Genomic DNA, 25063 nt, shown 5'->3' with positions numbered 1-25063 from the left:
AGACCGACAGGGGTAAACAAATCCCTTCTGACATGACAGAGTGTCACACAGTCAAACACTGCAATTCACATGAAAAAAGCCCAACAGACTGCTTCAAATCTAACTGCACTGGAAATGCAGGGCTYTCTTTAAACTCCCATTTGCCAAATGAGGGGCAGAACAATTATTCATTCTCTTAAAGCAGTGCCATCAAAGCACAAAGGCAGTACCAGCCTCTGGCAGTATTTAAGGTAAAGTAACCTTAGGAGGAAGGCACTGTCTCCTCATCAAGATAGAAGTTCATGCTCCAGCTCACAAGCAGAGCAGGGGTCCTACCCCTGGTACAGTGGCATGAGCCAGGCTGCTGGTGCAGCCTGAGTCCTCCTGCAGAGACCCTCCACTAGGCAAGTCCCTGTATCCCACCCTCCCCTTCTCCACTGCCTCCTCCAGTGACCATCCAAGGGCTCCCCTGCCCTATTTTGAGAGRGGCTGGATAATGCAGAGGAGCCCCAAGACAGCTTTCCTCCAGCCAGTACCTTGCACCGCCATCTACCCCAAACTGAGCCAGGGCAGTGGCTGGGACCAGGTTTGGTGCTGGCACCTATGAGGCTCTCAGGGACCTCCCTGACATCTGACTCTTGTGTCAAGAACCCCTGAACCCTTCCCAATATCACCCCACAGTGAGTTTCTGACTGTGGCAGAGGGACCCCCACCTWGGGACAGACCTTATGTGTCCGTGTCACCTTGACATGACATCGTGACATCCATTACCCTCCAGCTCCACCCATCCATCACCTATCCCAGCTCACCTCCCAGGCAGCTGGCAATCCACAGCTGTCCCAGGTTTCATGGTGCAGAGACACCTGCTGACCCTCAACCCCACCAGCAGCACAGTCAGGACCTCCAGCATCCCTACTTGGGACTCGCAATTTTGATCAGTGTGGGAGGGAAAAATGAAAAAGAAAGAAAAAACCAAAAGGACATAAGGATRCTCTCCAACTATTTTTAGTTCTGTACAGCCTCTCGGCACTAACATTAAAAACAAATATGATGGAATGGGGAAAAAAACCCAAACAGATACTGCAGGACTAAGAACATGTTGCTCTTTTAGCAAAATTTTGGAAAGTCAGAAACAATTGTTCCCTTTTTTAGAAAACACATCTTTTTTTTTTTTTCTCCATGCAAACCAAAATGAATGAACACTTTTTCAACTATTTTTTTTTTTTTTTACTTTTTTTTGTTTCCCCACAACACTTTACCAAGACAGCTTTCACAAGAAAAAGCATGGATTAAATCCTTTTAAAGTGGTCTAACAGTCAGCATTTCTTTCTGGAAGGGACAAATAAACCCAAGGATTTTCCACCCAGCCTGGGCAAAATACTACATCTATAAATCCYTAAAGAGATGTCATTTTCTAATTCCACCTCTAATTTGAAACATGGCCAAAATCAAAACCATAAATTTTACTGAGAGTACTTGTCATGAGGACAAAGCTGGCTAACTTCTCCCAACTAACCTCTCCTCTGAAGTAAGCTGAGTAGCCCCTCAGAGAGAAAAAGGCATGTGATAAGCTGCAAAATACATTCACCTCACTGATGAAACCTGAAAATCTCAGCTGACAGCAAAAAGCTGCTTACTCCAGCAACCCTCCCAATTCTCTCTTCTTCACCCCCTCCAAGGGCATCACCTGGCTGGTCAGGATGAGCTTCAGCCTCTACTGAGGCACACCAGTTRTTTGAAACAAAAGCACAGAATGCCAGGTGCAAACATAATCAGAGCCCTGCAAAACACCTCCATGCTTGGCACAGCTCCCCATGCCGTGGCATCAGCTCCACCTGCCATGCCAGCAGCTCTGAGTGCTGGCAGACAGTGACACTGTGGTGGCACYGACTGTGCACTGCATTGGCATCCTCTGGCTCTGCCTGCGGCCACACAAAATCCTGTCTGGCCACATGCACGTGGCAGGGCACAGTGACACTGCTGGCTTCTGGTGAACCCATGTCCCAAGGGCACTGCCACAGACAAATCAGTCAGCCCACCCAAGTTACAAAGGTGATACTGTCTGCTGAACTCTGGATGGGCTTTTAATGACTGGGACTCATCTGCTGCAAGCACACACAAATGGAGAAAGCACAGCTTTCAAACATGCATCACTAAATGAGAACACCTCCATCAGAATTTCCAACGTGCTAATGCTTTTTGATAGGAGCTTTTGATGCAGACTCCTTTTATTCAAAATATCAATACCTACATTTTTGCAGATCAAATCTCTCCTACTTGGCCAAGGACTTACACAGGCATTTCAGGCCATCACTCTGCACTTTCAAGCCCAAGACTTATCTCCTTGTGCCCTGTCTTTTGGCTCAGTTTCCTGAGAAGGGTCCCACATAACTGGATGACATCTTCCTCCTTCTAAGTTTTGGTTTGCTTTGCAAATACTTGCCTACAACATTGACCAGAACATGGCTCCAAGGGCACGCCTAGGGAATTGGGGAAACAGGTGTAAATTCACACCACACTTGTCAGCTCTCACTGCAGTGGCTCTCATACGTGAACAGACATGGGGGCTCATTGCAGACAAAGACAGCCAGCCTTTGAAAGCAAGGACAACTCTGTGTTTCCCCAGAGCAAGCGCTTTCYTCTGCAGGATGCATTCCAGGATCCAAGAGAGACAGCTATTCTTTGAGTGCTGGAGTTAATTCAGGCTCCAGACTTACTACAACTACCAACAATTAACATCCTAAAGTGGTTGTCTGCCCTATCTGCTCCTAGACAATATGACACAGCCAACATATTATACAAATTTTGCTGAGGGATCCTGATTCATCTAACTGTAACTCACTGAGAAAGTCACAATTAAAGTATTTTTAAATAGGCCACCAACAAAGTGCAAGTCAAATACCCAATTCTATAGGCATGTTTAAAAACACAACAGCCCAGTATGTCAGATATGTGCTCTCTCTACTAAAATCAACTAATCATGGCCAAGCAACACTGATGTACGTGCTTAACTTTAAAGTTGTGAGTAAATCCAATTGATTTATTCTCATCTSTAACCTGCATTTAGGGAGGCATGACCATGAAGCATATCAGAACCTGTAAAATCATTTTGAGCTCCAGATTCACAGGTGTGCTAGCAAAGGCAACTTATATTCAATTCTGGTCATGCTTTCAGGATCTGAATTTCCCCACACGCATGGTGGTGCTGGGAGAACTGTCTCATCTCACCTCCTGCCGTGCACTGGCTTTAGGGACTGTGCACTGTAAGTGCCCAGCACCCACTGAAGCACCTTTCTAGGCAACCATGAAGCATTCAATTGCCTGGGCCAATACACAACACAGCATCCTATGCCTACTAATACCCCAAATTGCTTTGCAACCATCATGGGTTTGTCTGTTGGTAAAGAGCACAAAGCACCCACTGCTGAGACGCAACAGGCTTTTAGMAACAAATCCCAACTCTTTAGCCTTGCCTAGAAACAACAGATAGCAGTCACGGGCAGGGAGTAAAAACATCGCAGTAATAAGTCAAAAACATGGAAGAAATTTGGCCAACACACTTTCCAGATAAGTTAACAGTGACATCTCCCTTCAGAATAAAAATATTCTAGAGTAGTGATTTCAGCCTCCTGCAAACWAAAAGAAACACTAACCAGCTCCTTTCTGTAGGAATGTTTCCTCCATCTTTCCCTGACTGTCTCCAAAAGAACTGGGAGCAGTTTTTTCCTGCAGACACTGTAATATATGCACCCAAARTACAGGTAGCTACCAAATAAAGTTCCCCTGAAACTTTGCCAGATCATAGGATCTTTTCGGTTGGGAAAGACCTTTGAGATCTTTATGTCCAAGTGTCAAACCAGCACTATAAAGCCCATCGCACTACCAAGTCCACCACCAAACAACATCCCCAAAATGCCACATCTATGTGGCTTTTAAATACCTCCAGGGATGGGGACTGGGGAGCCTGTTTCAATGCCTGACAACCCTTTCAGTAAAGTTTTTTCCCAATATCCAATCCAAACCTCCTCTGGCACACCTTGAGGCCATTTGCTCTTATCCTACTACTCATTACTTGGGAGAAGAAGCTAACACCTGCCTGGCTACACTCTCCTTTCAGGCAGTTGTAGAGAGTGAAAACGTCTCCCCTGAGCCCCCTTTTCTCCAGGCCACACACCCCCAGCTTCCTCAGCTGTTCCTCACAAGACTTGTGTTCCAGCTCCTTTCACCAGCTTCATTGTCCTTCTCAGGACACACTCCAGCACCTCCATGACTTTCTTGTAGTGAAGGGCCCAAAACAGAACACTGGATTTGGGGTGCAGTAGTCTCACCAGTGCTGAGACAGGGGGACAATCACTGCCCTGGYRCTGCTGGCCACACTGTTGCTGATKCAGGCRAGGGTGYTGCATGAATCTGATGCACCTCAGCACACCACTGGCTTACACTGAGATGGCAGTCAACCAACGCCAGGCTTTTCATTTCAGCATCAATCACTGTCTTCCATGGAACAAAGCTGTGCCGGTCATACCTSTTCCATTTTTGTCCTCAACCCACTGCTGTAAAGATAAGATATCAACACAAACCAGTTGTGACAAATACTCCACTTCCCAGAAGTCCATCCCACTTGGATGTGGGATCTGGTTTTGAACATGAACAAAAATAGATTGAAAGGTCCTGCTGCTCTCTAGACCTCCAGTTTGCCCATGTGTGTTTTAAATGTGTTTACCTTGGTCCACCTGAACAGTTACACAAAATGAAATACAGCTGAAATAGTCCAAGCAGTATGTGACATCTGAGTCAAACACAATGGTCTCTTCCAAAGTGGTATAAACCTCTTCCTGACCTGAAGGAGAAAACAAATCAGACTGATCCCAAGAAAYAGCTTATCTGAACAATGGGAGACACTTGTACATATCACTTGCATTGTTCATGATCTCTGTACTCATCCATGTCCACATCCGAATCAAAGAGGGAGTGTCCAGTGTAATCTGTGTCAGGGGTCTGGGAAATACTGTTCCCTTCCTCATCAAATGTTTCTGTCCTTGAATAAAAACTGAAGTCCCGCAAAGGGGAGTAAGTCTTGCTTGCTTCGCTGCTTTCCTCAGATTCGTACAGAGTGTTGTCATCATCATGGTGCCATTCTGGCCAAAATTTCCTCCTTATTCTTTCACAATACATAGCAAGGTTAATCAGTTCACCTGCAACACAACAYAACAGACTTCAGTAAATATATCCARCCAATAATACYCTAACTCACCTGATGRTGCAAAAACACATTASCTGTGTYTGAAAACAAACTGTTYAGGGTCTTTCCAAAGGTTTCAAAATTTCAAGATGCCATCAATCCTCTTAGCAACTGTGTTTTTAACTTTAATGCAACTTAAGACATGTATTATTAATCCACATGCAACAAGAAGGGTTACACAGGAATAAACATGTTCACACAAATAGCAAAGTAAGTATGCCAAATTCAACCTTTACAAATAGAAATCGAGACGAGACACTAATACTGTAACGTTTTCATAGTATAACCTTTTGCTTAATTACAGACACTTGGCTCCTAAAGACAGAATTTGACCTTACAAATAGCACAATAAACTTATTAAACACAGTGAATTTGGGGTTTCTACCACCAGATGGCAGCGTTGCCTGCAACATAAATTCACAATTAATATGGCCACTGGCTCCTGCTGYTCCCAGTTTCAGTATCTTATGCCTTATCTTTATAAACACGTATGCCTACAGAATAAATAATTTTAAAAACTCAACAAATAAATAAATAACAGCGTATTAAAGGGGAGGTGCATGTAAAACCTGTACTTATAACAGCATGCGTAGGTGGAGGGGTACAGAGAACCAACCACACTGCTTGGGTATTTCAATCTATTATCTTCTGTTTGTTTTCATCAGGGACAAACTAATTCAACAAGCATAGTAATCCTTCTAAATAGCCATGAGYCATTCAGAATTTTATCCGTGATGTCCCAGACATCAAGGGGAAGAACTACATAGCCAATATTTATGTCCTCATCTCAAGTGCTCATTATTTGAGGAAAAGAGTCAGGCTGGATTTCTTCCTTGCCCACCATCTTCAAGGACAGCAAAGGCTATCATTTCAGGGAGACAACAGCACTTGAAGTTCTACTGTCAAGGAAAGTACTCAGTAAAATTTAGCTAATGGCTGTCCTTCTGTCTTCTCATACTTTACCCAGCATCCGCTCCTTAGATGCTTTAAGGCTTTGCCACATTAAACAGGCAAAAGATCAAGTACAGAAATAAAAACAATTACTGTGTAGRACATTAAAGAGAAAACTATGAATTTTAAGAGAAAACATTACAGGATACAAATGCTACATCAAAGGCAAGAACAGTCTGCTGAAGTACTGCAGTCTTCAAAATGTCATTCCAAGGTACTCCAAGTTTAAACATGGAAAATGCCACCAAGAGCTTTTAATCAGAGATCACTTAAGCTTGCTTACCTTTGATTAGTCTCTCTGGTCGAGTCCCTGGTAATGTCCACATTGCCTGTGCCAGATGGCCAAAGACAGTGGCATCAACAGTGGAAACAGTTGATCCCATAATGTACTTCTTGTCACCTGTAAATACAATAGCAAATATATTTCTTGACTGGATGTCACTTCTCACCCCACCCCCCTCCAAAAAAAAAAAAAAAATCACCGTTTTAACTTTAGCATATTTATTTTACTGAAATCATTTCAATGAAAAGGTTCACTTGTTCAAAGACAGCGATTCAAGACTGACTGTGGTTCCAAAGCAGTTTCTAGAATCAGCGGGTGAAATCCATTACATTCCCCTGTGCTCATCACTTCCATAACCAGACCAATTACAGAGCCACCAGTGGCCAAGGAACCTCCTCCGCTCCTCACAGCTGGCAGCATTCACACACTGTACTAGTTCTGCTGCATTTAAAAWCTGCTCTGCAGCTACAAGATGCCTGACAGCACCACTTTCACCTTGGTGCAAATCCAAAACCGCTCAACCACAACTCAAAATCATGAACTTGCTGAATGAAGCTCACCAATTACCTCTCATCCATGCAGATTCTGGTTCAATTTACTCATCCAATCAGCTGGAAAAAGAAAAATCAAACCCAAAGTTTTCCTCTCTCCCTATTTGTTCAGGATGAAACAAATGCACCAGTGAGATGACCTGAATCTCCAGGAAGAGGACARAGCCATAGGCAGGAATGAACAGGTTCCTGTCACATACCACCACTGCAGTGCCCTCACCCCCACTGATCCCTGACAGGTAGAAATCAAATAGAGGCGTGTCAGGCACGCAGGCAAGAAGTGAAACAGCAGCCCTTTGGGACTGGCCTGGTGGAGAGGTGGRACATGTCTGCTCCATACAGCTATTCGGCTTGCTTATCTGGGTCTGGGCACCCCAATGACTCTAAACAGCCACCACAGCACAAACAGATGGGTAACTAAGACAGGGAAGAAAATAAGTGTTTCAAAGCCACTGTTTGCAACAAAACATCCACTATAAACTTGTTTTCCCATCACAGGCAGGAGACCTGGAGCACACAATGAAACATGCAGTATTGCAGAGGTCAGGTTAGGTTGTTGTACTGTTCCTGCCTCAACCTGAAGTGCTATAAACTCTGGGAAATGTGGTACCTAATTGAATTCTCAAAATCCAGTTATCCCATCTCCCCAGGACATTCTTCCAAGATGCCTGTAATTCAGCAGGTTGTTCAATGTTAGGTTTACTGAGCAAGTCTAGAGGAACTGTCCAGAGKAAAATGCATCAAATTCCAGTGTACAGTAGAAGGAATGCTGCCAATCMCCTGCACAAGAACGTAGCAAAGCAGTGCTCAGGAATAGCCAGTGACAATAACCTCTGGCCTGTCAGATGTCATTTGAACTTGGAGTTAACTCTCCCCAGCTCTTTCACAGTTGCATCACTGTATTGTCTGAAAACTGGGTAAATGTTGTATCTTTTCTGTACTTATCTGACACCTAAGCACTCATCAATCTCAAATACAGCTCAAAAATTGGTCCCTAAACCACAGTTACATGCCAGCACCAGGAATTTAGCACCATACAACTGGGTCTTGAGATTCAATCCATAGTGATATTGTGCTGGGAAGGAATACTGTAATTTCCATCTTGCTACAACTAAAGCAGGCAGTGAATAWGGGCTAAACCATCCCACCCTCTAGCTCCCCAGGCACAACACCCCATAACTTCAGAAACAAATAGAAGAGGAGAAAATGAAACTGGGGGATCATAAAACTCTAAATCTGATTTTAAGTCATGCTGCACCACAAAATATAGCATCTGCACCCATTTTCTCCAATCTGTTCTCAAAAATTGCAGTTGAACTTTAGTCCAGAAGACTTTCTGATAGACCAGATATCTCTGTGTCAATTTTTAGGCAAGATTRCACAGTGTCTGTCACATCAAGGTTTCCATAGAGCTGGTCATCTCAAACACCTCTCTGCATCCCCTGGCTAATCCGACAGCAATGAAATCACSTGGTCACACTTGGATCAACTTCGTACTGCGCAGGAATTTGAGAGTACTCAGCTCCCCTATTTACAAATGCATGCACTGGAGGATTCAAAAGCAACTACTTCAGCACTGGGTTGAGAAACCCCATCAAGAAACTGTAGGCACAGGCAGAAGACCTGCACCCTTCCACAGTGGCATCTACAGCACTTGCAGGCTGCTACAGGRCACTTAAATAATTTTAGAGGCTCACATTCAGGTTAGTAAAACCTCTGTGTTTTCAGTTCTGAGCACCCCTACCTTCCACAAAGCACCAAATGCTTTTCAAAATCAACTTCAGCAACTCATTGCTCAAAATCCCCATCTGCCAAAAAAGCTTGAGAGGCAGACAGCTGAGAGGGCACCAACAGATGTATGCTCRCTCACTTGTCTCTTCTAAACAATTACCAAAATGTGTATTTTTATATATTGCTAATTCATATGCTCATTYCCCACACTTTCTTACACTATTACCAGGCAGCAGGAAACTGCTACAATACAAGGAAATTACATTTGTGGTTTAAAGACTGCRGGACAGAGAGAAAGATTATACCAATGGGACAGACTGCTCCATCACAATGGGATTAGATCCAATTTCTATGTTTATAAGAGATCCGGCGTAGTCTATCAGGGAAATGGGTATAAGTGAGATAAAAAATTCCCAGAAATAAAAACAAAGGAAAAATAAAAAAGGYACCGAAGATGTGATTGGGAGCATTAAAATGAATGTCATAAGAACTGGCAGCTGCAAAGTTAGCATTCTCTGGAAGCAGCTCTCAGGATTTAAAGTTATTCTTGTTCCCCTGTGAATGGTCCCTGTTAAAAAAGGGGAGCATTAATCCAATATGCCTGATGGCAGACAACTACAGTTTGGTATGTGCAGCTATTCTGCACCATAGGCATAATTTTTAAGCTCTTAAAATAACAGSCAAAATCCCAACTGTTTCCTCTTCTGGGAAAACACTTGGGTACATATATATGGAGGGGAATCTCAAAAAGATTGTGCAAGCAATAAGCTGACTCACTGCCTTCTCCTTCCCTCTTTGAAACAGGAGAGCCTCTAKTCAGGCTGGAAGTCTTCATCCCACCTCCTGTCCCCATTCCAGGATACTACCTGGAGGCCACAGTTACTAGACCCAACTATAAACAGATGGCTGGAGAAAACATGAGCCTACTGTTAATGAAAATCAAGGCAATTACAGAAAAGCAGACAAACTCACCAATAATCAAAAGGGAAAATATAATGATTCACATAACCACACACTGACTAATCTGACATCCATTTCAGAGGGGAAGATGAAGAAAATGTACCAAATTCAGCTGATAATATAATAAAATAAGAGGAATACAACCAATGCCCATCAAGGCTTTTTGAATACACAGGCACTTCTGGAATTAAGAAGAAAAATTGCTGGTAAAACATGTATAATACAATTAAAAAATTAGATATAGTGAAGAAGTGCTTGAAGATTTCCAGTGCATTTTCTGCAAAAGCCAGACAGACTATAGCATTTAGCTTCACAGGGAAATTACCCAAGCCATCCAGGAAGGGAGGAAGAACACCCAAGGAAGGGAGGAAGAACTAGGAAGAGCATCTGCCTAAAGGCTGGAAATGGACAAACTCTCATTTGAAACAAGCCCAATTTTGAACAGATTTAGATAGTGACTAACACGTGCCAGTAACAACTAATGAAAGTGGTGGCACCTCCACCTGCTGAAATCTCATAATTACAACTGGATGGCTTTTAGAAAGCCAYCCCCAAGCCAGCAAAAAGGCACAGGCCTCAAGACAGCAACCAAGCAGTCTGATTCACAGAGATCTGTCTAGATGATCCTTTAAACCTGAAATCTTACAAATCTGACTATCAGTATAGACTCCAGAGAAATAGGCAAATCAAGAGACTTTTATGGTACTCAGGCACAAATTTTAGTTTTCTCTCAAAGGTTCTGYCTGCTCTTGGCACAGACATACCCACTGCCACTCCTTTCAGTCTGACAGAGTTGCCTAACTAGAACTACGGGGCTTTGCTGACCTAYTGAGTCACAGACTGAATTTGCTCCAGCTCCTGTCCCAAATCCACTCCTCCTGGTGATAAGCATGGAGCCACACAGTGCCAATCTCAAAACTACAGCATCAGTAGTTCCACAGAGGAGAGTACCTTGAGCTGGCCACAGTTCTGCAGCAGGTATGACCAAACCTCCTCTTCTATAATGAATTGCTCCCTCCCTTCCTCCCTCTAAAAGAAAAGGGTTSTCTTAAGCTCCAAACAACAGATTGTCTCTGAAAAGGCACTAAAATAGGTAATTGTTTCTGTTAACAAACAAAATGCAGCATGAGAAAGCACTGTCAAAAGAGAAGCAGTCAACAAATCTCCCCCTTGCCCACTGTGTCCATGCACCACGTCTTTTTTTCCATCTTGCTCTCAATCCAGCAACTTGGCAGGTTTGTTTCAGAAAACAAAGTAGCAGAAATCTCTACATCGCCCCATCTAGGTCCACTGCAAACACCTTCCTTTCCAGAACAGTTTGGAAATCCAGAAGTATGTTTTTCCTTGCCTTTTCCAGCAAGCACTCAGCTCCTGCCTTCTGCTGGGCTCTCCCCAGCTTGCTCCCCTCATCCACTCCACACTTGTCTCTTTAGAGCATGTGCAATGTGTCCTCCCTCCGGAGCACAGGTTAGGGAGGAATCCTTCTGTCCTCCACTCAGCCACCTCTTTAAAGCACAGGGAACAAAGCAACCACGCAGGTACCATCTCTCTGGGAGATACAAGCTAAAGAGAAGTGACACTCTGCCCCACACCAATTCCTCAAAACACAAGTTTTACACAGATACACAATATGCTCAGCTCTCAGTGGACGAGAAGGCAAGAAGCACAGWGCAAAAGAGCTCCAGCAAAGATTTCAGCCTGAGCCACACAACAGAAATGAGGTTCATGTAATTTTAGCTAAGTGAARTCAACCTTAAGAATAACTCTATGGGATCCACCCAAGATAACCAAGAAGCTTAAACCCACCTATTTTGGCAACACAGAGCTATCTCCTATTAGGAGYTTTGAATAAAGCTGTTGACACAAACCAAATAAAACAAAGTTCAGCTCATCAAAATAGTATCTGCAAAGGATTTTCAAATGGCAGTCTCATAACAGTCAAACAGCCACAAATAAAAAAACAGGAAAGGAAATACAGCCAGGAAATAAAGAATTAGACACGCACCCCACCCCTCCCCAAAAAAAGGTATAAATAAAAGGYTTCATTTACACAACTAAACACTACATTTTCCTAATTTCATATTGCTAAATGCTCTTCCAAAACTGCAGGCCACATTTTGCTCCTCTACACAGACATAACTCAATGCTCAGAGAAGGAAGYCTCTTATGCCTCTAGACACACAATTTGGCAGCAAACATGGGAAAAGAAACAGAGCAAGGAAGGCACTGAATAACAGCCTCTAACGTCTGCTAAAATGAGATTATTTGTGTGTGATCAAGCTGTCAGGAAGCACTGGAGGTCAATTCCACCCTGTGGAGAGAGKGCCTGTGAACAGAGCCCCACAACTCGCTGTACCTTACCCAGGAGGCCTGCCAGAGTCCGCATGTCCTTCTCCATCAGTGTGTACATCTCCTCCTCCGAAAAGCGCCCGATGCCATGGCCGTACATTTCCCGCTTCACRATTCCTTTGGTCAGATGGCAGAAGATCCACTTCAGCAAGTCRCTGAAGGGGCCAAAAAGCGAAACCATCTTTTGCGTCTCATGAAGATTTTCCACCCACTGGCAGTAAGCTAAAGTCCTAGAAGGATGCAGAAACAAGTTACAACAGTGTAATTCCCAAAGAGCCCAACACCACACTGTGAAGGGGTCAGGCAGGTGARCACTCACTGCCCTGATGGAGACGTAGCTTCCATAAACAGCAGACCCTGAGGCAACTCAAGAGTGCCAGCAGAGCAAACTCACTCTGCAGTACTTAGGCAGACTGCCCAGTGCTTTTTCTCTCATTAAATTATTATTTGTTTCAGGAGAAAACAAGATTCATGCTGAAAAGTAAAGTAAAGCTGCAGAATTCTGCTAAACTCGTGTGACCAAATGCAGTGCCAAACAGATTTATTAGCTAAAGATGGCTCACTGCACAGACCTGAGCAAAATAATAGCAAAACAGCCCCCAAAGAAATCAGTCTTTCCCACCAACCTTTCTCCTTTCTATACTGCTGACACTTAGGCAAGCAGTAACATWTATACTGAAGCAGTAATTTTTCATATCTCTCTTCTCCTCGAAAACTCAGAATAACACCATCTTTWAAAAATTAAATTTAAAAATTAAAAGGYAGTGGTTATTGGATTGGTTTACTCCTGTAGCGTTTCCTCTCTTCAAAATGCTGATTTTATGAGACAGACATTTCCAAAGGACTTGTTCCCTTCCATACTTTACTGAAAGGCAAACAATACTTTTTTTTTTTTAAGTCTTTTCAAAAAAGTTTGTCTCACCAGCTTACATTTTTGAGTTTTTGTTCCTTACTAATACTATGGTCAAACATAACTTGATTTGCTGCTGTTGCAACTCCAGAAACTTGTGAAAAAAAGCAACACTAAGTTTTTTTTAATATCCAGCATCTTCAGAAATTACAAATAAACCAGAAAGACCAYATGTATAATTTTTGTCACCAAGTTCAAGCGATGTTGGAAAAAAGGCTAGACATCTCAAAGTAGACAAGATAAACATATGAAGCCTGCAGGGTCTCAGAAATACTGGGAATTGACACACATATTCCATTCCAAGCCATTCCAAGGCTTCATTGTTTTAATTTGAAATATGACTTTATCACTGTACATATTTCCAGCTCCATACAATTTCCTTAGTGCTGATATGTTTCACCTAATTCAAGAAAGGAAAGAAAAAAAAAAACCTATCTCCTGGAAAAGTCCTGTGGCTTCTTTTCATGATGTACATTTTAGCAAATTCGCATTGTCCGTTGCAGTTCAATGCTTTCTGCTCTATCTGGTTTCACTGAAGTCAGTAACAAGGAGGTGTGAACAGGTTTTGCTGCAAATGTATTAACAGGTAAGAAGAATAAAAAAGCCCCTGCTCTGCTACCAATGGCTCTTACCCTCAACAGGTTTCTCCACTACCTCTTGCACTGTAAATTATAACAAAAGCATCCTGCTGACGCTTCACATGCTTCAGTATCACTTTTCAAATGGGGTGTTCTGCACAATCCTAGTTTATCAAACCTGATGGACGAACTTAAGTCATTGAGCAGGTTTCAGCAATGCAAAGTTTGAGTCAGAGCCAGATTTAGCARAGGCACCAGCAATACAGGAGGAATGAGAAGCCAACAAGCACAGCAGTGAAGAGCCTAGAGCATTGACTTTGCCTGGAAGATGCAGGAACAGAGGTAAAACAGGATTTAAGACAGATGGAAAGCAGGCTGGGCTGAAAGCATAAGGGAACTCTACAACGCAGAACACCACAGTAGTCACGTTTCACAGACCTGGCAAAGGACAAGGTCCCTTCAGCAGGTACAGCTCTGAATAGGAAGAACTCTCRATGYGAAAATTAGGAGATAATKACTATAYTATGACTTGGRTTGGAAAKGACCTTRAAAATCATCTACTTCCAACTASATGTCCACTGCAGGGATGCCCACTCCATRGGCAGGGGTATTACCCACTAAATYAGGTTGCTCAGGRTCCTATCCATCCYGGCCTTGRGCACTTCCAGGGATAGGGCATCCACAAYTTTTCTRRGCAACCYRTGCCTCACCACCCTTCAAGTAAAGAACTTCTTCCTAAMATCTAAATTAAATCTCTKCTGTTTCAGTGTAAAACTSTTCTCCCTTGTCCTATCACTATCTACCCTCCCTCTTTTTTACAAGCCCTGTTTAAGTACTGGAAGGCCACAAYAAGGTCTCCCKGGAGYCTTCTGTTCTTAATGGTGARCAACCYCAGSTCTCTCAGCCTGTCTTCAYAGGAGAGGTGCTCCAGTCCTCTGATCATCTTTGTGGCCTYTTCTGGACCTGCTCTAACAGGTCCAGATCTTTCTCATGCTGGGGACCCCAGAGCTGGAAACAAGTGGGGTCTCACAACCACAGAGTAGAAGGGGAGAATCACCTCCCTTGACCTCTCTCGGTGCAGCCCAGGATGCTGTCTTACACTGCTGGCTCATGTCCAGTTTTTTCATSCACCAGAGCCCCCAAGTCCTTGTCCATAGGGCTGCTCTCAATGAGTTCTTCTCCCAGTCCGTAAGATATTATTTGAATAAGCTAAGAAAATCTTGCTCTCTGAAAGCACTGCTCCGTCTTATTGCCAAGACCCTCCTTCCCCAGGATGGACCTGCTTCATCTGCCAACTCTGCAATACAGTTTAGTCGCTTTAGGACAACAGGCCTTGCCTGGARAAGGAMRACAAGAAAAAGAAGCTAAAAATGGRRAAAAAAAAMYACAGGATGCTTCACTGCAGCATTTTTTAAGTCACCCCAGTTCCACAAGACTAAACCTGGCCTACAGGCTTGCCATCATTATTGCTCACTCCAACCACACCAGCGAGCTGGCAMGGCACCAAGAGTGATCAACCATGTCCAAAATGGTTTTAATTTCATAAAACAGAATGAACAAGGTTTCCCACAAAGCTAATTGACCRATACTTTAAAGCAAAAATGCATTTCCCTAGAGCTCACTTACTTGCCCTGGGAGAGAAGGTGTTTGGGTCTGGAAGAGGCAGAAATCAGATCAGGTGTTTAATGATCAGGATAGCAACAGAGAACTGCACAGGATTTAGGTAATCCTGCTCAGGCTAAACTATCAAGCGCAAATCTTAAGACATCTGCTTGTCACTTTGAATGAGCAGAACTGTTACATGTCCCAAATCTCAAATTTACATGGGCAATGAAGGCAGTTAAATAGACAATCACAGAGTTTGCTTCCAAAATTTTAAGTTCTGAGTATACAAAAGAAGAAAAAAAGTAGGCTCCAATGCAGGGAGAGTTTAAAAACACTTTTAAAACTAGCTTTACAAGCACTTCATTAAAAGAATTCTATTCAAAGGTTCAATAATTTGTGTTTTCTACCAAAACATGCTTCTCAGCGTTTATTCCACCCATCACTCCTCTGCTCAGACTACTATTAGTAGAGTATTATCAATATTACATATATATGTAATATATATTAGTGGAGTATTATCAATATTACAAAAGGTTAGGAAATGCCACAAATTGGGTAGTCTATATAATCTACTTCAGTACAGCATAACTGTACATTTTAGAGTATTTACGGGATGACACAATTATTTAAAATATTGGCCTGAACATTCGCATTTTGGAAAACATSAACATTCGCATTTGTGCCAGCACATCTGTACAAATTTAAGAGTATAAATAAAACAATAACACATTAAAGAGCAATGCTGAGGGAGTGAAGTAAATCYGAAGTCTTAAATGTAACAGAGGCTTTGGCCTCAATACATAAATCAGGCRAGGAAATGAAGAAAGTGACTCATCAACAGCAGCTTGCCTGATTATYCCAAAACTGTCTGAACTTCAAGGCAAGGGGGAGACATTCACAAGAATGTGAACCGGGGGTTATTTTTCCTATCTGAACCTGTGCTGACTAGAACTTCTTGATATACAAAATGATTCTAACAAATTCTTTCCACAAKCAGTAGAAACCCCACCTGCTGTGTGACTACTCAGAACTACTGGCTTTTAAGCCATCAGTGGCATTCAAACTTCATCATTGTTAGCAGTAGGAAAGACACTGCTCTTAAAATTGACTTGATGGATTTAAACATATTTACATTATAAATATTTTATGTTTAATACATGGCAAATATGAATACTGACTAAAGTCAGATTCATCTGTGTTCTCATACCATGTTCTTCCTATACTTCAAGCATTCATCACATATGAGGTTTGCTTCTYGAAAGACAAAGCAAGAAACAAGTCAAATATATTTGCAAGCGTGTATACATAAAGATATATATACATACATACACACACATTTGTAAATCACTACCGTTGTGTTTGATAACACAGCTCAACCATTCTAATGGGTTAGTCTGCTTAAGCTGAATACTCAAGGTTTTATGTTCTCACTAAGCACATTAGTGTCACTGACCTAAGATCCCTCTCCCAAGATCGAAGTGACAGAAAACATCTCGCAGCGAGTGCTGCCCTCCAGGCACCAGGAGCTGCCTGGCCTCAATCCCAGGAGTGTTGTTGAGCCCAGCATGCCAGCTCCAGAAGGAAGTGACAATCAGACCTCTTATAACCAGCAGTCCAATCCCACAAACACGCTGCAGTTACACCAAAACTCAATGCATTCTCTGAAGGTGGCTGGGGGTGCCCCACTGGCTTCGAACAGCCCACATGTCACTGCAGGCAGTGGCGYTGACCCAGAGAAAGCCTAGAGCAGATGACAGAGGACTGCACAGGTCCAGGAAAACTGGGGTGAGATCCACAAAACTGTTCCATATTTATCTCTTCACTGCTGGCTCACCCCATCACCCATTCAGCTTTAGAAGACTTTTTTCCTTTTGTCAATTTAACATAGCAAAAGCCTAATGGTTTACTGCACTCTCCTGGGACTGGAGCTCCAGCACCAGCTCCAAATCAGTCTTGTCCTTCTCAGAGATATGGTCTAGTCCCAGCACAGAAATAGATACACTGGCTTGATGTCTTTCTGCCTGAGCCCTGCCGGGTGCTGCAGCCCAGGGCAGAGAGAGGGTGTCCAGAGGCCGAGATTCTCAACAGCCCTGCACTGCTGTCAGCTCCAGCCAGAACAGCCAAACTTCCACCTGGAAGAGGCACTAACTATCATCTAAAGGTGAGGATAGCAACTGCCTTGGCAAACCTAAACATTTCTGGAGGAAACGCAGAGCAGCCATCAGGATCAGCTCCACACTGAGAGACAGCACACCACAACATGTACTTTTCTTCTTTGTCCAATAAATGTACTATTGTATCACTTACTTATGATGAAGGTACTTTGCACGCTACTGGCAAGGAAACAGTAGGAATCACTACATGTATCACTGCTCTGGAGGCTTGGTTTTATATACCTTATTCTGCAGAAAGGCAATCATTGTTCCAAATTCCTCACCATGGGACAAGGACACCATGAGCAAACCCCCTAAGCTTCTGGCGGGAAGTGGGAAGGTTCAGGGACGGATGTAAAGGGATCCCACAACCACAGGTGCAATGCTGTCAAGGACAAACATGGTCCCACATGGAGAAAGCCTGATTTTATTTTGGTGTAACTACAGGATGGTCAAAGTTGTTCTCAAGGAATTACAGCAGTATAACTGCAATGCCTCATGGATCAGGCTCTTYCTTCTACAAGGAATCTGCATGGTAYAACCTCACCAACACAGGGAGCCTTTGGTACACAGAGAATACAGTAAGACTTACAGTCGGACTTTTTACTGCACTGCAGCAAAAATATATGCCTTGGAGGAACTCAGCTGTGCGACTACACAGGAAAGGCAACAGGGATACACARCCAGGCATGCACATCTCTGTTCCGGATGTAACTTTGTCCACCCATTTTAATGCCCCCTCTCCAGCCCAGTGCCTGAACTTGCAATATCTGACCTCTCCACTCACATATGTTATGTCCTGCAGTGCCAAGTCAGCTCCAAGGGAGCCTGGATGGACAGACAACAGCTTCACAGAGGAAAGCACTTTGTAACTGAGACACARCAGCAGTATAAGCTTGCCATCAGTAATGATACATTTAACACAGTTAAATCTATGAACCACGAAACAACCAACACAAAGGCAAGCAGATGAAGCATTAGAGCACTAAAAGGCTTCATCCTTCCTTTGGCAGCTGTAATAACTGAGGGTGGAAAAATAAACAAAAAAAAGTTAATTTACAGGCTGCTTGTATCAGATTCTGGAGGCTGTGACACTGCAGATGGGTATAACTGGTGAAGGCAAATTCTTGGATGGCAGAGACTTCCTTTCTAAACAAAACCACTTCAATCTCCTAATTACTGAATGCCAAAATTGTTCTCAGGAGACACCAAAAATTATCTTAAGAGCTATATGTACATGTTACTGCTAGTCTTCAATCATGAGGTGAAAGAAAAAGCAGATAAATGCTTTGTGAAAATTCAATTTGAAATCATGCATTGGTTTGAAGAAAAAAAGTGCAACATAAATGCAAAACTTAATGTAGCAAGGACTTAAATGCATACCAGGAAACAAACTATTGAGAAAAAGCCTTGTGCCTGCTAGGGCAGCAAATGCAGCATCCAAGATGCATGTCCACCTGACGCTTCTATGCCCACACTGGAAAGGGCACTTAAAAACAACTGAAATGTTAAGGATGGGGGAAATCACAGGTACTATCTTCAAAGGTGTCAGTAAAAKGCATAAAGTACCAGAAAGGTTCTATTTCTATTTTCCATTCATATACACACTTCAGCTTCTCAGGATACTGTGACTAATGGTGTGCAGTACCAGTTGGCAGTAKTGTCAACAACATAAACCAACAGGAGTATCCTGTGTTACAGGAAAGGCACTGATCCGTACTGTAATCACTCACACATAATTAAAATCCGTAAAAGTAAGAAAACAATATTCTGGATTCACCAAAAACACTGGATTCATTCCTCTATGCCCCCCAAACCACAAATGTACTCAGCCACCTTGATCTTTTAGCCTTTATTAACAAGGCTGCATCTACATGGATGTCACATCGAACAGGACAGAGAAGCATCCCACTGCTGCTTCCTTCTACAAAGCTGCAGTCAAAGGGCCTGACTTCACCTTGTTTACACAGCACAACAGCTTCTCAAGRGAATTTTCCCTGGCTCATACCACTGTACACAGAAAGCAGCAGTTTTCTAGGATGAAGATAGTGTGAAGTTAGTAACTAGGTACCCAAGATTTCTGCAAGAGAAAATAAGCATTCATGTTGAGGCCCAAGCTCAGAGGCACATCTGACAGCACAAGAACACAGCCAGCTTTGCAATGCAGCTTACCAGTACAGGTGCTCCTCCACCATTTTGGTCACAGCTCTGGAAACAGCTCTTTCATGAGGACCAAGGTGTTTATTTAAATTCACTCCAAGTTTCTCTTCCAAAAAGTCAATAATGAACTCGGTGCCAGATACTTTCTTGTGATTGTATTCAATCCAAGGCATCTTCCCTTGAGGGGAAAGTTTTCCATCAAAATAGTTCTAAGACAAAAAGAAAAAAAAATCAAGTAAACAAACAAACATACAGACAAAAAGGCCCTTCAGGTTCTGYTTCAATGAGAATAATGATTTTTAAAATAATATCCTGCGTTTTTAAAGAAACAGATCAAATCAAACAACCTTTTTTTTATTAATAATCCAGAGTAATAGTGGCTATTCAATCAGAGCAGCAGCTTTACCCTACATGACAATTAAGTTAAATTATTTGCAGGCCCTGCAAGATGTTACGTGCTTTTATGCTGAATGTCATGTGATATGGTATTATTTAAATACCTGGGTTTTTAAGGGTGGGGATGCTCAGTTCTCCCAGAAGATTGGGCCTGTTATTTGAAACAAGTTTTAAATCACAGGATTCACAACTAAATTCAGTTCCTGCACACATCTGCATTTTTCATGTTAAAAGAACTYCTTAAAAAAATTAATTCAGTACCCAGCTCAAATGGCTGCATTACCTCCAAGGACAAAACATAAAGAATCAGAGGCACATATGAAAAGCATATCATTCCCTTCTTGGGCAGAAGGGAAATCTGTTTTCTGCAACTTCAAAACTCAGAATCTCAGACATTTGAACATATATTTGTTACAGCTCAGTCTCCCAAGAGCCCTGCACAGTACAGCACTACTGCATTGCTGCATACTGCATATGCCTGCTCAGCATAGCACTCACACAGAAGCAGCAATGTATTTTTTCCACTGGAGAAGGTGAAACACAGAGATTRGAGAATTTACGTCTCATGTAACAAGCATGAAGGAAGTGCCAAAACATGATCAGACATTTGTCTTCAATTCTCTTAATACTGAAGGCAGAGACACATGACACAACTTTCTTCCTTTCTTGTGATTCCCATCCTTGCATCCTGTTATTTAGTGAATGGAAACTCCTAGCTCAGAAGGCTGAATCGTAAAGGCTCACAGCAAAGGCTCTGCACTCAAGTCTCTGGCAGTGACCCCAAGCATTTCAGAACCTAGCTCCTAACTGCTGTAGGTTTAGGGTTTGCAGTTCTGGATTGATCTGTTTGGGTCTCAAGTATTTACCCTTCCCGAATCCAYTTAAAATGGATTAAGGTACTCTGGSAGCAAGGAGYGCTCACCAGGACACGCCTCCAGCTCAGTCTGAGAGCGCCAGCATCCTGGCTGCCACCCCAAACGCAGATGTGCAATGCACTACGATTCCCTTCCCGATGGAAACAAATGGGCAACGTTTCTGGGAAACAATACCTTCTGGCTGTAGCCTCCTCCAGGGCTTGTGCCCARGCAAACAGCATGGTAGGGACACTGGATTATGTCATGTCTCATCCACCACACCCCTGAGTGGGTGAATAAAGTGCCCGAATCCCTCCCACGTGCATGTGCGGGTGACATGGGGGCCAAATCCATGGCACAAACTTGAAAATCGCTGAATGTTTGAAACTGAAAGGAGAGCACTGCCCTATCTTCCCAGCTTCCAAGACCTTTCCTTCAGCAAAAATGGTCGTTCAGCACTGAGACTGACTGATACATATCCAGAATTTTTCACTGTGACTTCATTACAGAAGCACAAGGATTTCCTGGAGTTACACTGTGTCTAGATGACAACGAGCACTGCTGGCTTAATCTTCATTAAGCCCTTTCASTATGATTATTTCTCTTCTCATGCACAAACTTATGCTTTGCAGAAGAACCTGGACTTGAAGATGTGTTTATTACATCTTGCAATTACTGCAGTCCATATCATTTGCAACCCTGAGAAAAGCAAGTTATTAGTATTCAGCTGCACATTTCTTCAAGCACATATATCTAATACACATAAATGCATGGCCTAAAAAGATTTTCATTTTTCATGTTTCATTACATAAGATTTATCAAACAAAACAGGAAATATTTTACAGTGACCTGAGAAAACCTTAGTATCTTGAGAAATCTGTTATACTGCTCTCGTATTCACTGTTCTCAAATGGGCATTTTCAGGCTTGAAACCTTTGTATCCTTGATACTAATTGCTATCAAATATTTATCAATTTTCCACTTAAAAATTGTTCCAGCTGCTAAGCAGGGAAAAGCTATGGTATTATTAAAAACCAAAACCAAACCAACAGAATATGCCCTCATATCTCACAGGACATTAAGTGCCTGCAAAGCAACAATAACAATAGCTCCACAGAACCTCATTTATAGAGAAATTTATAAAAAGGCATAAGGTACTTCTGGCGTAATTTTATAGTACTATCCAGAAGAAATTAGATTTCACATTTTCAATTACTGCTGTTTATTATTATATTTTCATTCATGTCTTTTCCCAAGCAGGCAACCATTTCCACAGACCTGGCATGAAAACAGCACATTTCTGTGGTGCAAATTATTTATCACATTACATAAAGGCTTGGCTCTTCATATTCTTGAGGAAATCAAGGAATACCCAGAAGATCTCCATAAGCACACAGAAGGCGCTCTTTCAAAACAAGCCTTAYCAAGAAAAGCATCAAATGTTTTAAAAACCCAGCTAGGCATTACGATAGCACAACCAGGGTGGGGCTGCCCAAACCATTTTTTATGGAGAACTCGCATGCAGAAAGGCAGCTTCCAGAAAATGTAAAAGAGCGCAAGAAAAGAAAACATGAAACGAGCGCATGTGCTGGAAGAAATTTGGGTGAGAGTAAGGTAGGAATATGTCACTCTACTCCAATCCTCACATGCCATTAAAGCAGGTTGTGTAACACCCAGCACAATATTCAACAGTCTAATGCACTACAATAAACACAAGGAATCAAAAGTGTAAAAGCTGTCTGAGCACCTCACTRTCTTCTCTTCACTCGATTTCCTAACACTCACTTTGAAGCAGCCCCTTCCCAGCAAGGTGATGACCACRGCAGGTCTCCTGGGATGAGCACCAGCTGCCACCTGCAGCACTTCTCCATCATGGCCCCTGACAGCGTGCAGGGAAGMAAGGTGTTTTCCTTCTGGATCCTGCTGTAGCCCCCTAAACACCCACCCTGCCGCCTGCCATCAGATGGCTGCCTCTGTCACCTTCAGCATCCTACAGGTATCAGTCATGAGGAAACAAGAAAAAAGTCTACAGGCAGAGTACAAGAAACTCCATCCAAGAACAGTGCCCCCTTCTGCTCCCCTCCCACTCAATCCCCCTGCAGCATCCATACCTCCCTCCACCTGCCAGAGCCCAATGAAGCACCATTCTCCTAACACAAGGACTTCCACAACAACTGCTTCTTCCGGGAAAAGAGAGCTGTGTCTTCAGCTCATAAGCTTAGCTCCACCAAACTTAYCTCTAAAACCCTTCAGTGGGTCAGTAACCCCACAAACACCTTAAGCCCACATAAGCCAGCTGCTAAAAGCAGCAACATGGCATTCCCAGCTTCTGTGGGACCCATTTCTACTTCTGCAGCATTGCACACAGAGCATGTGAGGAACCAAGCTGAATTAAAACCAAATAAACTAAACCTTCATGGCTCTAGCTAGGCCAGCTCTGATCAGCCTGAGCTACCACAGAAAAACGTGCAGGAAGGGACAAGAAGCAGCTTAAGACAGGACTGCTGCTTTTGATGGTCTTGTCAGTCAGTGTGCTCACAGCTAGCAAGTAGAGGTAAAGAGAGATCCAAGACCAAAAAACAGAGCTGACCTTCAGTACAGAAAATAAAGAGTGGAGGATAATCCTCTGGAAATTACTCTCTCTCCAAAAAGCTGGTTGACTTCTGACCAGCATGAGCTCTCTAAAGGACTCCATCCTGAATTAAACAAATGCTGTGTTATCTTCTAGAAGTGACCACGTCCTGTCACAACCCATCTTTATAATGCAGCTTTCTTTAGCTATTCTCCACCAGAGCAAACCCAACCATCACAAACCTTTGAACTGCATCAGCTGCCRTTAGAAAGAAAACAGATCTCACCAAAAGAGTCATCCCCTCAAACATGCAATTTCTACCCACACTATTTTGAGAGAAGCAATGTGCACCAAGTCCTCCTGCTCCAAGGACATATTCAAGCTTCAGAATCTTGCATGTTCTGTAAACCTAAATGAGAAAAACACACCCCACAGGATGAAAGTCTTCCTCTTTAGTGCTYCCAAGGATGTGATTCAAGTACCACTAAACCGCAAGAAAACATTAAACGCAGACTTTTAAAGAATTAAGCAAAATGCACTAATTAGGCTTTCTTTCACTTCCAATGTAAAGGAGTTTAAGCACATATGAAGCTAAATTCATGTGAATGTGTTTTTAAAAAAGTTGTAATAGGGTTGGTTTTCATCTGTATAAAACTGGACAAATACAAAACRTTCTTCCTAACGCCTTGGTACACAGCAGTAAGAAGTGACTTGAACCCATGGGGGCAGAGCATGGAACTTATCCACATCTGAGACTCTGAGACAAAGGAAAATGCCAAATTTACATCACTTAGGAAAAAACAAAGGGAGAAGAAAAAAGGAAAAAAAATCCAGACATTTCTTCTGCCTAAGATCTTAGTTACATACATCACCACTATTTCATCATCTTAAAGRCATTCAGTGCTTTACACAAAAAAGGAAACATGTCTCAAAGAGCCCCTGTGCTGTACAGCCTGCCACCACCACACCAAGGTGTGCAGCATCCCAACTCAACCCCGATGCTAATGGACAAGACCGCCAGATTCAAGTTTCCACTCTCACAGTTTTCATTCACTGAAGTAGCTCAGGCTTCATCCTCTGCAGCAAGATGGCATGGGCTGCACCCAACCACACTTAAGGAGAGCAGCATTCATGACCTCTAAAAGCAATCTTGTCTCACTTCACTGGGGAGGAAGCATCAGCCACAGGAGGTGAAGCAAAAGGTAAGCACTTATTCCCAGGAGAGCTTCAGAGACAAGCTTTCCAGAAAAACAAAAACCTGCAGCTATCTAATCTTGATGCCTTTAGCGCAGCGAAATTCAAAGATCAAATAGTGTTACAGTTCAATTTTGGGGTGTTATTTTCAACTCCAGAGTACTCTCTCATTTCAGCATTTCCAGCCAAATTAACTTCTTAACATTTATTTAGCTTTGCCAATTAAATCTACAGCTGTTCCAGACTAATCTTATTCAAGTCATATCTTTAAATGTTATACACCAAATTTAACTGGAGCCATAGAAGTATTGGCAATACCCACCTAGTTGTAGGTGTATGTTTACATCTCCCTGGGTGAGACAGACTGGGGGGAGGTGAGGCAGGATGCTTATGTGCCATTTCATGCAATTACAGAGAGCTGCAGTGCACAGGCAAACTGCACAATGTACCTGGTAGGGTAAATCAGCCATCCTCAAGTACGTTTCCATTTTCAGACAGAACGGGGATAAACTCGGAACACCATTCCTAGGCCTTGAAAACTGATGCAGTATGATAGCATCTTTCGAATCAAGCTCTTCCTCTTTCCTGTCAAAAA

General features: G+C 42.7%; 1 protein-coding gene across 1 annotated transcript; it reads right to left on the bottom strand.

Moving 5' to 3' along the window:
• Window positions 1-4629: 4629 nt before the first annotated feature.
• On the bottom strand, window positions 4630-25047 carry FAXC (failed axon connections homolog, metaxin like GST domain containing). The gene is made up of 5 exons (XM_057364105.1): window positions 24918-25047; window positions 19465-19661; window positions 12059-12276; window positions 6456-6572; window positions 4630-5174 (listed from the first exon to the last, which is right to left on the bottom strand). Exons 1-5 carry the CDS (start codon window positions 24954-24956, stop codon window positions 4891-4893), a joined length of 855 nt encoding a protein of 284 aa, XP_057220088.1. The 5' UTR covers window positions 24957-25047; the 3' UTR covers window positions 4630-4890.
• Between the last annotated feature and the right edge of the window lie 16 nt (window positions 25048-25063).

The sequence above is a fragment of the Malurus melanocephalus genome, unplaced genomic scaffold, assembly GCF_030028575.1.
Source record: "Malurus melanocephalus ecotype Western Australia unplaced genomic scaffold, MMel_1.1 scaffold_35, whole genome shotgun sequence".
Taxonomy (NCBI): Eukaryota; Metazoa; Chordata; class Aves; order Passeriformes; family Maluridae; genus Malurus; species Malurus melanocephalus.
The sequence above is the reverse complement of the archived record's forward strand: the minus strand, read 5'-3'. Positions and strand labels throughout refer to the sequence as shown.